The sequence below is a fragment of the Hyalella azteca genome, unplaced genomic scaffold, assembly GCF_000764305.2.
Source record: "Hyalella azteca isolate HAZT.00-mixed unplaced genomic scaffold, Hazt_2.0.2 contig1645, whole genome shotgun sequence".
NCBI lineage: Eukaryota > Metazoa > Arthropoda > Malacostraca > Amphipoda > Hyalellidae > Hyalella > Hyalella azteca.
The window spans coordinates 512,482-530,864 of record NW_025931949.1 but is presented as its reverse complement, the minus strand read 5'-3'; the positions used below and the strand labels follow the sequence as shown (position 1 = coordinate 530,864).

The 18,383-nt window shown below is 38.9% G+C and overlaps 1 protein-coding gene across 1 annotated transcript in view; it reads right to left on the bottom strand.

Annotated features, from left to right (window-relative positions):
• Positions 1–18,383, bottom strand: part of LOC108669448 (dystrophin) — a 402,745-nt gene that overhangs the window by 109,115 nt on the left and 275,247 nt on the right. The window contains exons 48-50 of the mRNA XM_047883400.1: positions 9,351–9,523; positions 5,407–5,675; positions 4,942–5,102 (exon numbers count right to left, since the gene is read on the bottom strand). Of these exons, the coding sequence (XP_047739356.1) occupies positions 4,942–5,102; positions 5,407–5,675; positions 9,351–9,523 (603 nt within the window). The remainder of the gene's footprint in view (positions 1–4,941; positions 5,103–5,406; positions 5,676–9,350; positions 9,524–18,383) is intronic.

The following is an 18,383-nucleotide window of genomic DNA, read 5'->3' as shown; positions in this document are numbered from 1 at the left end:
AATTTCTTGGATCACCGATCTATCTCGAACAACACCGGGCTGCTTGTTTGAATTAAAACTTGAAGAGAAAATTTTCATTACATTGTCAATAGTACATCAGGTCTCAGTCTGCATTCTTCCAAATAGAATATACATTCAATTTAGCTGAAGGACTCGGCTGCGTAATTGAGGAGAGGATACTTTTTGAATTGCTCCAAGAAATCTGCCGCCGGGATGACCTCTAAGATAGACGACTTTGCAAATGTCAACTCCACTAGATCGATCCGAGCTCGTAACGGAGTGAAGCTTGACGACCTGACTTTTGTCTGCATTCATCGGTTTAAGAAATTATTAGGCAAACGCGGGCAAAAAATGCAATAAAAAATGCTTTGAAGATTGATATACTTTGCAGATAATTCAAACCCTCATTTACGAATGTTATCAAAATCACTTTTTCGCTAGAAATAATTATTGTTCAATATAGGGATAAGTAAACTTTAATTAAACTATCTTAGCTTAGACACAAAGAAAAAGAAAAATGTTAGTACTTAGTTATTAGAAAGTATAACAGTCGAGTCTTGTATATTTCATTAATCCATCATTAAATTGTTTAGTAATAATTTCAAACTTCCGTTAGCGTTAAATATTTATAAGTTAAAAAATAATTCGAAATGAAATTTCAACGAATGAACGAAGCTAACGAAATTGAAGTCGAGAGACGGACTTTACTTGCATGAAGCAACGGAAATAAGGAAAGAGATCTTTGATGGACACAATTGAGGACCAGAAGAGGGCCAGAGAGAGCAGTTCTGGTTGTGTGGGTGGCGGCGGTGATGGTTATCTAAAGAGCACGAGGCCGAACAAGGCTCTAAACGGAGTTTTCCAGAGCGGAACAGAACAATGTTCAGTGTTCAATCCAGTCCACTTTAGGAAGAAAATTCGTTACTACCATAAAACTTCGAGACAAAGGATGCTGTGTCAATTAGAGTAGCATTCGCATCAAGATATGAAAGTATAATAATAATGTTATGTTAGAGAATGATTTGAAAATATTGAATTTTCTGATATTGATAAGATAATGAAATCAAGCGAACATTTTAACTATATGGAGCGGTAACGATATAACACATTTTACTCGTTTCCAATGATTCCAATGAAACGAAAGCATTTGTTTTTACTATTATATAAAGATTTTTCCTCAAATTTCACAATTCACGCATTTTCGTATTTCTGCCGGTGAACACTTCTAAGAGCGGATGGGTGCTTCATGGCATCGCGGAAGAGTTATGTATGCATGTCGTCGTCACCTTAAAAAAATGGTATCCATCTAACAGCAAGACACTTGGCGGTACTCAAGATGCCGCTGCTCAAAATGAAGCTACATTTTGCATGACTTGCGTTGTCTCGGTCTCGTGGCTCACGTTTTGCCAGACGGCGCGGCAAACTTTGTGATGCAGATCAGTCCGTGGCAGCGAGCAAGAAGCAAAATAAATTCAAGTATAAAGAGTATCAACAAGTTCCCAGTAAGATTCATCCTTCGTACAAAACTTTCCCTTAAACAAGAGTGATTCGCGAGACATATTAGGGTTTGGTTTAGCATTCAGTTTAGAATTTAAAGCCTGTTTTTATTTACCCTCATGTGATATTATTCGGAGTTAAGAGGATTTTATTTACCCTCATAACTCTAAAGTTCGGAAGAAAAAGGAGGGTGAATCGATAATGCACGAAATGAACTTTATTTATTTATCAGTGCCAATATATCGATTATCCGGGCAAATTTTTCATTATTTACAATCTGAGTTATAAAAAAAAGTATTTCAGGCAGAAAAAATATTTTTGACTCGAATTTGTTCCTAATTAACGATTAATATTATGCTTTCATGAGCAAATATAATTACCACTGTGAAAAATTGCATTTGACAAATCTTCAGCAAAAAATTTATGAAAATAAAAATAAAAATTGCTTGTTTGATGAAGAATGAAGCTGTTCAGTTGAAAAGACTAGGCATACCACGATGAGGTCTGGACAAGGTTGGTCAGGCACTACCCGTCACCAAAGCTCTTTAAATCCACCCGGAGAATGGACGGTGATGCTCTCAAAAAACATAAGATTTAAAAAAAAAGATGCATGACTCCTGCTCCTGCATCTCTTTTTCTCAAGCGTTCCCAAAAGTTATTGATGCAAATTTCAGTCGAATGCAATGAAACCGTTTTCAGAAGATGCATGTTGTCAAATTATCATATTATATGTTCTATAATCAATTTTTATCAATTGAGGTGGTGTAATTAATTTAAACGATATTTGTAGATAAACCAGTAGATATAGTTTCATAAAATACCAATTTTTATGTCTGATGTTCTAGCTCAAGGTTTTATTTATTTTTTTAGTGGATCTACAATTTTTTCTGTTTCTATCAACAGTTTCTTGATGGGAACAAAAGTTCAAAATAATGCTTAAAAATTTTGTAGGGTTTGACAAATTTCGCGAGAGATCGTCCGAAGACTTCCAAATTATCGGATGTAGGAGATATTCGTGGACGTACTTAGGCAAGTGAAGTTCTGCAACCTAATAAACTTCCGCGACGCTAGTGTGTCGCAGGGCAGGTTATATTTAGAAGGAGAATTGCGCCCGTACAATTACGCTAAACAAAATAGATGGTACGTGGCACAATTCTCAAGCGATCAGCAACATGCCAAAATAGGAGTTCTAGTGCGCCGTTGAAATTGTCCGAATACAATAAAGGTGTCGTGGATAAATTCACCTAAGAAGTCATGATAAATGTACCCAGACAATCTGAAAATATCGCAACTAGCAGCTTATAATCCTACTATACATTAAATCTCCTCAATCTTTAGTTTGGCATTCAATATTGATAACTATGCTGTTATTAATCTTCCCGAACCTTACAGTGAGACTAGCGATTTTTCATGTTCCCCGTCCGGCCATCACTTCAGGACAGAGGTTAGGTCAGAGTAACATGGCAGAAACACCTGATCTGATCACTGAATTGCATACAAGATAATATTGAATTCTCTCGTGTTTATACATTGTGATGGAGTCGCGGGTCTCATCGAAAGAAAACAGCAGTAGAGGGCCATGGAAGCCATTGGATGCGGTCTGGCTCAATGCAGTTGTCAGACACGGCTTATTGGATGAGACCGCAGCCAGGAAACACCATAGCCATTTGTAGGCATATGAGCCTCATTTAAATATAAATGAAATATGCACGACCAGCCACATCCCACCAAAGCCCGTGGTCAATAACGAGAGCCTCACAGTCCTGCAGTATTGATGACAGATACAAAATTACTTCAAAAACTCGTCTATTAACAATTCATTTCATTTTACCTTCATTATTAGATCACGATCACATAGTAATATGATCACGATCACATAGTAATATAACAGTTGTTCTGATTAATCTATAATTATTATTATGAGCTCGTGCACGGAAATAAAATAATCGTAAAGCCTCATTAAGAGAATTTAAAAGTACTCAGAGGGGGAATCATAATTTAGACAGCCAGGTTTAAGAGCTTCACCACAAAAGATATTCGTAAAGGCTACAACGAAAACCGTTGAGCTCGCACAGTAAACGCATTCAAAAGCATATCTACATAATCGTGTAAAAATACCAATCGTATAATCTGGTGAAAAATGATGGGTGGAATTGACTGTCTCAACAAAATGAAGGTAGACTCAGAGAAGCAATACATTTATCGAAGTCACAATACACTCAGACAGCCGTAAACACGACGTCAAGCGAGCCAAGACTTTCCGAGCCAAGAAGTCCGTAAGAGATCAACGGATATCGTTAGAAATTCCTTATGCTCCAGCAGAACAATGCACGCTGTAGGAAACTCAACCTCATCCATGACGAACGGATTGCAACTCGACTCTAAATCATCAGAAAAAAATTACATTTTTAAATTCAATACTCAAAATAAATCTGTTGAGGAATGAACCAATTCCTAATTCCCATTAGTTAATATCGGTCAATTAGAGGCTTTTTGCAAAATATACAAAAGGAAATAAGGTAAATCATGCATAATAAATTAGCCAAAAATTAATTTAAGGAAAAGTACAAATTAGGAAAGCTTCCTTGTTACTGGAAAAGAAATAAATTTCTCGTGGCTCGGCGTATTAATTCGGCCATTTATGAAGCTATGTGCATAAATATAAGAAATAAACCACGACAAAAATTTCTCTCTGTAAAATGCCTAAGCATCGACGATAAAAATGTGCGCTTTGTCTCGGCAAGACACTCAATCCATTACTGGGCTTTATTTCTCGTCATAAAAATACGATTGGAGAAGTGGCAAAGCAGCGCCGAGTCTCCACAAAAAGCCTCTATAAGTTTCTCGATGCAATTTACTCGCAGACGTGTCTGGAGAACAGAAGGCCTCGCAGAATTAAGGGAAAGCTGCAGCCCGAGGCCGTTCATCAATACTGGCTCCGCTTTCGTCGACCACAACTCCTGAGGGTCAAGCCGTGACGATTCCGCGCTCTCGGAGCATCGTGAGTCACAAGTAAAAATGTGGTCGATTTGTTCGTACGCGTTTCCATATTGTTTAGGTAAAAATTTAGGCTACCAACTTCTGATGTGTATTTGTACAAATTTTTGATGTTCACTCATCAAGAACAGACGAAACGAACGGAATGAAATACATAACCAATGAATTGGCAATAGTTGCTGGAGTTTGATCATTGCGGCTTTTAATCGATCATCTCGTCATCACCGACATTATTTTCAAGGTATGATTTAAACTCGGACTAATTTCATCAAAATTTCAAGATAAGGCAACGTGATACGAGAAATTATGTACAAATAATTATGATGGACTGTGGAATAACAGAAAATTAAATTGCAATACCGGACAAGAAACAAAAATGTTGTCCTGGACACGAGGGTAACTTAAATCAACAATGAGCACAAGTGAGGACCTTGCACAAGATCTTACCTTATGAGCGAGGGCGACATTGCTGGCGACAGCAGCGGCGCGCTCGCGCAGAGCGGCCCATTTCTCCGACAGCTTGGCCACCTCGCGGCGCACGGCGCGCGTCAGCTCCCGCGCGCTCTCCTCACCGTGACGACGCGCGTCGCCGTCCATGTCACGACCAGCTGAGCGAGAATAAGTATCTCATTAAAAAAACCTACAAAATGATGGAGTCGCGGCTGTCTGTTAGCAGCCTCAATTCTTCTGCCCCCAATGAACATCGTTTTGAACAAGCAAAATTTGATACACACCGGCCGTTTCAATTGATGAACAAAAAAACCCTCAACATGAACATTAGATGCGCACAAGCGTAATTACGAACTTAGCTTTTATCGAATAGTGAAGCTTTATGACTAAAATTCACAAAACAAGCAATATTGAATAAAATTCAAAGAGCAACAGCAACTAAGGAAATTGTGAAATACTGACCTTCACTGTCGCTGGTATCGCTGAGAGGAGGTTCGGACGCGATCAGCTGCCGACCGCTCTTGAGGTTAGACTCGACCACGGGCTGTTTCTCGTCCAGAACTCTTCTGAAGGAGACGAGGTCGCTTTCAAGTTTGGCGAGCGTGGGTAGGTCTCCGGAAAGAGGACCTATGGCTGTAAGTTCGGTGTCTTTCCGGATGACCCATTCGATGAGTTCCCGCAGTGACAGTAACAAGCTGTTCCAACTCTCCGAGTTGCCTTCGAGACGTGACCTGCACGCGAAATAATTCTCTTCAGTACGGCCAAACCTTAGGAGATGCTGGGAAAAATGACCCAGAGCAAATTTGAAAAAGATTAAATTAAAAAGAAATTTACTGCAAAGCTGAAAAAGACAATATAAAAATAAAAAATACAAATTCATACAACAGCTCCACGTTGTACAAAAATCTGGTGGAACTCATTTTAAATTTGTAGGTCATAAATAATCCGCTTTTCTGGCCGGTGTCAAGCCGAACCCAAAGAAGAATCATCATCTTCTATTAAAAGTCATCTTCTATTAAAAATTAAATTCAATATTCACTATTTTTGCATACACGTTCTTTCTTGAGTTGCTAAGACCACATACAGATCATAGAATAAGACAATATAGAGTGAACTTTGGCCATCAGGTTTATTGCGGCTTATGTAACTGCGGATAAAGGGAAAACTTGTACATACACGCATGGAAAAGCAATCACCTGCCTGACAGTAACAAATTTGTTGATTTTAACAATTTTGCCGCTTTGACAAAACGTCTGGGCAGTAAATTTTCTATTTCAAGCCATAAATTTTTGGAGCAAAGAGCTCATTTGACCATCTGTGGGTGTCTTGCTAATTCTGTAATTTTACCTAAAAAATTCAATACCTATGAGGTTGAGTTATCAGTGTTTTTAAGCCACCTTGACTGTAAATTGGCATCCAAATGTAGGTGCACAATTGTAAGTTTGATTTTTTAAAAATCCTATAGATTGCCGTCCACTGCTCTATTGATCATCTATCAAATGCAGAAATCATAGAGCATTGTAGTAGATACTGATTATCCGTCATTGTAAACATTCAACGTCAAATGCGATGTTATCGTGCATTCCCAAGTAAGCCGAAATCAGAGTGAGCTAAATACGGCACCAAATTACCTGAAGTAAATAAGAAAAGCCATTTGAGCCCCAAAAAAACATATCTACATATGAAACCAATGGCTGTTGAGTGTTGAGTGCTAAATAACTGTAGGTTATTGGTTAGCCTGAAGAAAATGTGGAAAATAAATATTAAAAAATGAATGAAACAATAAAATAGGAAAATATGGCCGAAATATTCAGGTACCTCATCAGTACATCCAAGCACAACAAAATAAAAACAGAGAAAGCTTATTTGTAAGATTTACGATAAATGTGTAGAATGATTTGTAGTATTGAAGTGGGGAAGAGAGTTGCTGGCTCCACAGGAAACCAAAACATGGAAATACAAAATGAGCGAATAAATAAAAGGACGCGGTGATGACCTTATACGCCCTTCTCTCAGTATTAGAAATAAACTAGCGCTAGCAATAGCAGCTTATCCTAATTAGCAAACAACTCTGAAAGATAAAACGAGTTATGAAAGTAAGTCAATCTTCTGTGTACAGGCGTATTCTGAAATTCATAGCATTCAGTATAAACCTTATTCACATAATCTATTCGAGTCACGTATCCACTGCTTGATCTTTGTATTGCCACATATTATGAGAATTTTATACCGACTTCAAATAAACACAAAAATTTACAAAACGGCGCACGAAAATAATCCCACCCAATCAGGTATGAATACAACCAAAAATTAACTTTGTAGTGAATGATTCAATTTTCACTATACATACTGGATAAAAAGTACACACGAACCTGCATTAGAGTAAGAACGCGATTTGAAAGAAATGGCCCATAAAGGGAATTGTAGTGATGTGACAACAATTGTGTGTTGACGGATGAATTTAATATATTTATCAATGTAAAAAATTGATATTCCTCAGACTCAAAGAAAAAAAAAACTGATGAGCTAGATAATACGGTGCGTTATCACCTCCATGCAGCATGCATCCGCAGGTGATTTACAATTTCGGAACGTCGAGAAGCCCATAAATCGCCATAAGGAGAGTCACATATCAAATTAAATAAATTCAGATGGCATTTCTGGCAATATTCCGATAGCGTTAAAGGGTTAGTTCATCCAATGACAAGTATAGAGAAAGTTGCAGAAATAGTCATAATGAATAAAAAATATACGTTTAAAAATTACTTTTTAGAGACAACACTTCTAAAAAAATCCAGTGTCTCCAATGTAAAGCATGTACAATGAATTTCTAATTTTAATTTCGAATATTAAAAAAATTAATTTTTTAATTATTTTAATACATAAAAGAAATTAAATTGTCAAAATTATTTATTCTGTCAATTGATTCACGCATTGCCTCCTACTTTACGCAAGTCTTCAAAATTTCAGATAGATTGGACAGTTAGAAGTGTGTGAAATAGCGATTACAATATAAGATTTGTAGCAGACAAAATCATTTTTTCAATTTTTTTAATATTAAAAAAAATTTTCAATTTCTAAAATTATTTATTGTGTCAATTGATTCATGCATTGTCTCCAACTTTACGCAAGTGTGCAAAATTTCAGATCGATGGAAGAGGTAGAAGTGTTTTAAAAATCGATTATAAGATTTGTAGCAGACAGACAGACTGACAGACAGACAGACAGACAAACAAACAACAAGAAGTGAAGTTAAAGAGAAGTGTTGTAAAAATGAATTACATGGAAACTCTAGTAAAGATGCAGAAATGAAGCTTTCAGAAGAAATACGATAAATAATACGATAAGTGACGGATAATAATATGGAACGGGCGCCAGGGCCTCAGGCTCAATTTGGAAAATGGAGAAGCATATCAGATCAGGTGCAGAGAGCCTTCTGTCAGGCTTATGGCTAAGATATTATTTATTGGTCGTCCACGTCGCCAAGATTTACGAGTGGTTTGCATACACACACAAAATTCTTAAGTAATAGGATTCCGAGCATGGAGACATAAAATTCTAATATGATTAACGATGATGCAGGAATTAGTTAATGGCTTTGATTGCTTTTAATACCGTTTATTCATGAATTAATTATTGTTATTTAAAGTTAATTGAAATATGTAAAAAATTCTATGACAGAAAAAGATTCCGGTGAATTGCGTTTACAGAACAGCAAAATTTAGGGGAGAATTCAAGATATTAGAAGCGCCAGAAATTATAAAGAATTTTGTAGAATTAGAGAAGCGCCGGAGTTCGCCGTGGCAAACGACAATCAGCATGCAATGGGAGCAAAAATCCTGATTGCGTCGTAGAGATTGTTGAGTGCAACGTAATTGAGGCATGGAAGCGAAATATTCCTCTAATGAGAAACTTGACGAAGCGTACAAACGAGAGAGGGACGGAAACAGCAGCGACGGCAACTGCAGCAGCAATAGAATCAAGGAAACGAGAAGCTTTGACGTCATAAAATCACGGACTCAGGGCATAATCTTGATCAAAGCAAATCCAATTCCAGGCAGAGAACAGAAGCAAAAATTGGAAATAAAACTGATATCACTACCAAACAGGAGGTAGTAAGACGTGATTCATCGCATGGAAAACGACTCTGAATGCTCCAAGCAATTATTTGAAAAACACTGCATTTAATTACCTCCATCTTACATAGTAAAGCAATCGCGAATATCAAAACTGCGTAAAAAATGTGATTAATATCCAAACGGCCGAAGTGAGTTCGCGACTGCGTTTCTTATGGAGGTGGGTACACGAATGCTTGTCTATATAGAGTGCTAGTATCATAACTGCAGCTCACCTGATGGCAATACTGCGGTGCTTTAGAATGTTCCAGCATCATAACTGCAGCTCACCTGATGGCAATACTGCGAGGCTTTAGAGTGTTCCAGCGAGTGTTCATCTCCTCGAGGCGGCGGTGTAGCATGAGCGCCTCGTCTTGGTTCTCGAGCGTGCCCAGGAGCTTCTGTCCCGTCGCGTTGAGGCTCGCCACCACATCTTTGTGCGACTCGATCTCGCTCTGTAGGTCCTGAGGAGAATACACAAGCATTAGTTAAATGGAGGGAAACAAAATACAATGAACGTTGAGGTCAAAGCTAGTGACAACAGTTGTCATTGAAAACAAAACTTCAATTAAAGCTTGTAGAAGTCAAATCAATGTGAAATTCAAGGGAAAATATAAGCGCAGAATGCAAATTGTGACAACATAACTCGAAATTCAATTGTCAGCGGTTACGTGTTAGCAACTAATGAGCTTCGTAAATATAAGTGGTTCTTATGTACGAATGGATTTAATTAGAATAGAACCAAGTGAAGGTTAATTACTAGTAATATGCAATTACACGATCAACACAAGACTACTTTATAATAAAAATTTCACTGAATTAATTATTTATTTCTAAAATGAATAAAATGCACTAATTTTAAACGGTGCATCTCTCATTGCAGGTTTCATATACGTTTTTGTCATTCAGGTGGACTTGGACAAATGTATAGGAAAATAATTCAGAGACAATCAAAAAAGGTTTTAGTTTACACTAGTCACACTAAGATAAAAAAGTTTTCTTTGATCGAGAAGGATGAAAGAGAAAACGATTTTCAGTGGATACTGCTTCAAATTTCTATTTTCATCCAGCCAACGAAATTATATAGCTGCTCGTGCTCAGTGCTCGCTTGCGCCTAGGCCTAGCGGCTGGTCATTACGGTAGCTACAAATGCTGCACAGTACACCTATACTACTTGTACGGCAACTTATTTCAACTTTAGGGTGCACTCAATTATATTTGAAATTGGGGGTTTTCAGCCGCGGTTGCATAAATCATCATGGACAAAAATCATGGACATCCATTTTTTTCATGACATCGAAATAAAATAATGCCGCTATAGCAGGAAAATATTTTATTTGAAATAAAATGATGGAAATTGGTGGGTGAACCGAGAATTAAATTGTTTAATTTTGAGATTATAATAGATTGACAACAATTGCAACATGCGAAACTTCATGAATGCAAACATTCACGAATACAACGAAAACCAACTTCAACAATGACTGAAAGATGATTTAGCATTCAAATACAATTACAACATTAAAACGCTTTTGCTCTTAATAATAATCGCCCGGTGAACGAAGAGATTATACTTGTTCAGCGTATGGAGACGAAGAATCTATGTCGTTGTCGCGGTTCTTGTTGTGAAGCCAAAGGCAGAGCTCACATGCTGGGCAGCGCCACTGAATTATACACCAAGCCGAGAAGCTCAGCGCGCATAACAGGAGCACGACAGCATCATAAACAACGCATGAAACGTTCGTGATCAAACTGCCTTTATTCTCCATAAGAAGCAAATTGGTGGACATTTTCTTTCTAAGAAGTATCTTCGGGCACAATTATCGAAGTCGGAGCTTACAATTTACGTCGGTATTACCTTAAAATACGATACATTTTGCAAGCTAGAATAAAAAATTCAACATCCTAATATTGAAGTTACATGCCTGCAAGTGTGCTTGTGATTATTTGTAGCATATCTCAAACAAAGAGCATCGATGCATTCATTACTTATCAGTGATCTGGGAGAAGTACAGCGTTATTCTAAATGATGGGCCCAATTTAATTAATTCGTATTTATTCAAGTCTAAATTTGAAATGTATAATTAATACACCAATGAAGAGAGAAGATTCAATTTTTTCAACCTATTCACACGCCGAATGGGGAGCCGGCGACAGCGGCGGAAACGGCCGCTAGAGTTTTCGAGTTAGCCAGCCAGGTGGTTCAATAAAGAACTTGAGACGAAATGCCCGCTGCACTGTAACTTTCGACTCAATTTGAGCAAACTCAAGAACGCAGAAAATCTTGTGCGGCACAGTAGCCATCTCAATCGCAAGTGACAGTGCAACACAATGGCGGCTGCTGACACGAGAACTCTAGCGGCCGTTTGTGTACGAAAACTTGAGAGGCCTTCCCGCCGCTACCCAATCCCGCGTTTGAATAGGTTAAAAAATTTAAATCTTTCCCTTTCCATTGGCGTATAAATTATTCATTTTGAATATATACTTACATAAATACGAATTTAATAAATTAGGCCAATTATTTAGAATTACCCCGTAAATCACGAGTTCCAAGATCACGAGCCACAAGAAATAAGCGAGACGAATTGCGGCCGAAAGATGTAAATATTAGAAAATATGAATTCAAGTTTAGTATAGTTTAGTGCATGGCTACATGATTACTAGCGCTTCAGCTAAATAGCTATATCATACCGAAAGTCAAGATGAATATCACCAATGAGGTGGAAGGTTTCGGTTATCGGAATATTCTCAATTCAAAAAATCGTTCAGCACCCACAAGGGGGCGGAAGGTCTAAATTGTCCAGCCCGCTGAAGCTGGCGCGAAATAAGCAGCGTTATCATCACAGAGAGACGAAGTGACAAAGATAGACAGGTGAAAAGCAACAGAAACGAAGACACTCAAACAAGAGGTCGCTTATACGGTACGTTGGCTGCCCGCTCGAGAGAGACAAAGAAAGGAAGTGTAAGTAATCCTACCTGCATGATAACTTAACCCCGCAACTCAGACCCGCAGTCAGACACCGCGAGCTCTGGGGTGGGGTAATCATGAACAATGTTCCTATAAGGAACGCGAAATCTTATAGGACTTCTGACAACACAGATACGCGTCAGAAGTCCCCCCCTGAGGGGTATTTAAATTCAAGAACCAATATTTCATATTAATCCAAGATTGGGAAATAAGCACCAATCGATAATGAAATACAGTTCACGTTGATGCTTAGCATGATAGTGAGTGAGTAAACTGCAATCATGATAGCAGGAATACTTAGCATCTTAAAGGAATAAAGACTATAATATCGCGGTTATAGGTGATGGAAAAGATGTTAGTGGTTTGAGATACCGAGGCTTGAAACAGCGGACACAGAGTAAGGCAAACACTGCTTCACACTCGCATAACAAACAGAGCAAACACGTAAACATGGCTCTGTTGGTCAAGTGGTTCCCGTTGCTGATGAGTCTCATGGTAACAGAACGAGAAACAAGACTATAATGAAACCTGTGAGATCGACTAATGTACGAGCTTCCAACAGCAAAATATGCGTAGAAATGATGTTATGAAGATCAGAATATTTTCATTCTATTGTCAACGTTTTCAGCTGAGCAACACAACGCAACTCGCACGAACTCTAGACTGGTACTGAAGGACCAAATAAGCGACTTTAAAGTGTCGTCTTCAATACATACCAGCCTTGACGCTCAATTGAGGTGAACTCGAAGTGCAAACCTTGCACCTTTCTTCCTATTTATGCTGGGAGGTGCACAAACCTCGTTATGAAGGGCATGTCACCGTGTGGCGCGAGAGGAACACAAAGCATTGAGACAGAATTGCAGCAGCACACACAAACATAAGAGGAGAATGCTAGCAAAAAAAGAAAAAAAAGGATTGAACGAAATAATCCTCGGAACGAAAATGATTAAACATCTTTCCGAGTCAGATAAATTCCCCAAAATTTTGATAATCTAGAGTCTAGACCATCAGAAAAATGGTGCGTTCCAAAAGAATGTAGCATTATGTCAAACTTGCCATCAAACTGAAATATCATGTGACGGTAAGATGAGGGCAAATCAAGTAATCTTTCACAATAGTATAAAAACCACAGTAGATTGGCAATTAGAAAGACAAGAAGAAAATACGGTTAAAGAGCACAGGAAACGCATCATCGCCGATGAGGAAAACTAACTCACGAGGTAAGGAAAAGGGAAAAATTTCCATAGCACGGGAGCAATCGACAGCATACACCTGAAAATTGGGTCATGACAATGCTGATGAAGAGTTTTGTGGAACATTTGTCATAATTGACGGTAACTTCTAGCGAATTTTTCCAAGGATCATCCAAACATTAAAAAAAATTGAAAAAAGCCTTCACGACTTAGTCCAGTTAACTGGCTCCGCTATCGGATACAAACAAAAAAATTTTGAAAGCCACTGAAGATCATCAGTAAACCGGTGACTAGAACAACATTACCTAATGATAATCTTACTATGAAATCCATGCATTTGCACATTCGCTTCAGTGCAAAGACAATATAGAATGAGCTTCAAAAGAAAAAAAGTCAATCTAGATAAAAAATAAGGCTGAAAAGTTGGCGAGTTACAACAAGGAAGCGAAAAAGGGAAGCGAAAGGAAGCGAAAACAAGGGAAGTACAAGGAAGCGAAATTCCTTTCATATTTCCTTCTTAAACGTTGGTCGTGAAACAACTCACGAAAAACTTTTACCGACGTCAACCGACAAAAAAGAACTCTACATTTTCGTCCAGACAAATTCGGGAAGTGCCGGAAGCTGCTAGAATATTTCTGGTTTACAAATAAGAACACACACACTCTAAGTGAAGAGCGATGGTAATTATATCTGAAATACAAGATTTTAGGTACACACATTTGAGATGACGCAACAGATGAGAGTATTTCACATGGTTAAAAAGTTCGCGGATGTCTAACGTGCTCTTCAATAATTTCTTTACCACACATTTCGCCAAAGTGTGACTTCTGGCTCGCGGCTTGTCATCTCGAACGGTGGAAAAAGTGGCGGTGCAACTCCATGCGGATTCCAGAAACTATCAAATTGAACCACTGGTGGTTCCAAGAATATCAAGAGATTTGCAACGACCGAAACGAATTATCGAGTCAAGGATCCTCCTGCTGCTGCAAGCATAGACATGCGAAAACAAATTCGATAAATGAATACGATCAAATTTCTAGAATCGAGAACACTTAGTACGAATTTAGGGAATATCTTTAAAAAATGCTGATTATGGATGACAAGTTTTATCTGAAGCAGTGCATTGTTGCTTCGGCTATTGTTGCCAATACTCCGACGAAGCGAACTTGAGATCGTGATAATTTATTGATTCAAATAACCACCGTTGAGTTGAGGTGCCGGATTTACTGCTGATGCAATAAACAAGTGATTTGTGAATTAACGTTTATACTAATACAAAAAATTGTGGTAACGGATAAGAGTTTCCAGGCCGGGGGGGAGAGGGTCCAGTCTAGTCGACGCCAAGAAGAGGCCTCAAGAGCAGCGGCACCCGCGCGCTGTAGTTGAGAGCCGCAGAACTGCCAGAGGCGTGATGCCCATGCAGTCGATTCAAAGACCACGAAAACAAGGCAGCCAACTCCACGGCCGCGATTGACGAAATTCATTGTACATTAAAGATGCCAACCGGGTGAAATCTAGACCTAAAATAGATACCAACGCAATGAACGAATTAGTTACAAAATAATTCAGAAGCCACATTACTATAGCACTCAATGTATACTTGTATAGGTCATGAAGCCTTAATTTTTTAGTAACTTATAGAAAACGGAAAAATTTGAGGCATTAGAGGGTAAGAAAAAGTTTTACCAAGAAGTCGCACGCCGATGACGAAGATCAGTGCGCAAATTTCTATTGGTTACGAGGCCCGGAGTAACACGAGTCCAGCCATATTCTCTGCTAGCATTTAAATGTATGCAAATTTGTACCCGAGCGCAACACGCACGCATGCAAATTTAGGACATGCGATACTTGCGCTCAATGGGGGCTCAATAGCACAAGCATTGAGTACGCAACTCGTAAAATGCAAGTAAAGACTGTGAAAAATATGCCTTTCAACTGAAATCGTGCTCATAAACCAGGAGAAAGTAAATAAACACGGGTTTCGCAGGGTAATTCGCAACATCAATTGCGACCACCCTGGAATCCCCTCTAAAATATACGAGTTGAGAGCTGACATTTATGTATTCTCTTACAACTTCAATCCATTCATTCTAAACTGGATGAGCTTACTGTAACGATCTCCTCTACTCACGGTAGAAATATTTGCCACCCATTTCATTCATATAATGAGCAACGATATCATAATCAAAACCTTACTAATTATCAAGTTTTCAATAGTTTTATTACTTACTTAAACCCTATATACATTGTTGTAGAAAAACGTTAATAATATATGAGCTTACAGACGATGTGCTATAGGTGAATAGGTGTCATCACGTTGCAACCGAATTTAAAATTTTTTTTTTATCTTACGGTAAATAAACGACGAATGTACGGGGAGAAATGATAAGGAATCCATAGCACCAAGCGCGCTATCAGATCTAGAAATTCCGATCCCCCAACGAGAGATACGCAATATCGTAGGAATTTCTGCAAGAACACGCAGAGGCATCCCTACTCACGCTAGTAGTAAAGTAAAAAAGCGACCGCTCTCCCGGAAGAACAATAGATCTTATCGATCGAACTGAGCAACAAACAGAACCACCGCCGAGTGATTCAGGAAGGACGTGTTTCAAAGACAGCCGTCATGGCATTGGGAGCCACCCAAGAATGTGAGAGGTATCCTAGAAACTTGTATGAGGAACAACTTTTAAAAGATAGAAGCGTGAATACAGTCATGTAGTCCTATGCTAAAACGTGTTTTCAATATCGACGACAAAACGTTGCGTGTTTCAAATTTTGGATGCTCATATCAAGGGGCACAAAAAATGCGATTCCACTAAAATTCTTGCGCTATCGGAGTTACACCAGCATAAAAACCAACCCATAGAAATAGAGTGATGAATTGTGAACACTTTAAGCTTTCCTTTTTAACTTTCTCATTCAAAAATGTATTCAGGAACAAAGATACTGATCGTAGCTTGAAGCGTTTCCGATAACACCAACAGTTTTAAACTTTAAACCGGATTTCTCAGGGGCAGAGAATTCCATGTTAAAAAAACCATAGTGTTGTTTCAAGAGTAGATATTAAAGTTATACCCACAAGGCGGTAGCCCAGACGTCATAAATGACACGCAAGCTCGCGAATGGGCTCGACAAGCTCCTAGAGAAATGCTTAATGCATCATTCGTATGTTAATGTGGTACATGTGCGCCCCTTAATTAGAAGGGGTATTACGTTGGCGATGTTTACACTACAGGTGAGTAGAAGAAGGGGGACTCCTGCACAATCCCAATTTATGTCGCTTACCCGATGCAGAAAACTAAGCATCTGGGGAACGCAAATAAAATATAATACGTCATTATCTAGCTTTAAAATTCGATAATATTGCAGCACAATCAAGTAATGTAATTGTCTATGCATGCACAAATTTGAAGCGTGAGCAAGCAGAAAATTTTCCAAAATAAATTCCTTCAACTTCACATGTTTACCTTCCCTGTGTTTCCAATATTAGGTCTAGCAATAATGATACAAAATCCGTCAGTTACTCACCCAAAATTCGAAGTCGATTGTGACTGTTTCTCGAGTTCCATTAGCCCTCATGACAGAAGTAGGTGAACATAGATAGTCTAGAACGCTGTGCTCCAGCTGACTTGTTCTTTCCATGAAGGCTGCGGTGTCTTCTTCGCAGGCTATACTAGAATTTCGAAAATCATCTTCTGATGTCTCGTCATTTACATCCAAATTCGATATTATGGGTGTGCCATCCTTTACAACAATTTTCCTGACACTGGCATCAATTGAGAGGCGTTTAAACTCAGCTTCGGGCGAAGAGGAAGAATCTTCTTCATCTGTAGTCGCATCAGACGATTCATGCCGAAACTCCATGTTCATCATTGGGCTTTCTAGAGAGTATCTCTTTAATTCTGTTTCCTCTGAAGCCGCACAGTCTTCTTCGGTAGTGATAGATGCGGCGGTATCCCAAATGCGGCTATCAGCATCACCTTCATTGGTGGACAGGGTGCCGTTGTCACTTATTCCAGTCCAGCTACTGCGATGCGATTCAGTCACTGCGCCAGTTTCCCCCCACAGTAAAGCTGATTGGCGCCAAAGACTTTTGGAGTCGCGGCCTAGAGCTTTGCATTCTTTCTTGATAGCATCGGAGAACGACTCCAAAGAATTGTCGAGTTCTATAGAGTTTTGACGCATTGAATTTCCGGCAGGCCCGGTGCGCCTCAGGGAGATTGAACCACGTTCGCAAATCTTCGTTGGTGAAGTTGTGGGCGATGCTGCACTGTTCTCATCGATCTCACGAGTCGGCGATTTTCGTTGCAATCTTTCACTAAACACACTTCTGCTGAGCCCATTTTGAAAAAGTCGTTTGTTCAGATTGATATTAGGCACATACACTTCAGTTCGACTTCTATTTGGTAGCATTGAATTTGACGAATTTAGCCTCGTTCTTTCTGTGCTCGATAAGTTTCGACTCGGTCGAATAAAAGACAAGTTTCTTAGAGGACTACCGCCATCAGAACCCGACGAAGAACACATGCTCACACTGTTGATTAAGGTTATGTCTTTGTCAATGGCAGGCATCGTTTCGTTTCTTTGACTATAAATCAACATATCACAACATAGGGCTCGAAATCAACTGCAAAATAAAAATATATATAAATGACTCAATTAATATCCTTATCGTGGTAATAAAGAACAAAAAATTAACCGAGTGAGTAAACAAGAACTAAAGACAATCCAAAGTTGAAGTGTAGTGGGTATGTATGAATCGGTAATTTATGGCAAATATCTTAATGCCCCAGATTTAGGTCAGCCTAGGTAAAACGCTCACGTTTCTGTTGGGGATAAGTAGTAGTTAATTTGAGCCAGTCAAGAGACAAGGGTGTCTCTCATGCCCTACTGCACGCACGAGTATTCAAAGAGTCGTGAGGCGAGGCACTGCGAGCGAATGAGTAGTAGACGTAGCCTCGTAACTGCGGGCTGTTGATGGATGTTACGTTCTCCAATACGGCGCCCCTGCTCGAGGGAAGACCGACCCCTTGCGGTGGTCAAGTGACGGTATAACTACTGTGCTTACCCGACATTATGGTGGAAGTAGAGCGAGAAATTAGCTCTGACCGTGACTTATACGTTAAACCGTCGGATGCTAATAGTCATGCGTGATATCAA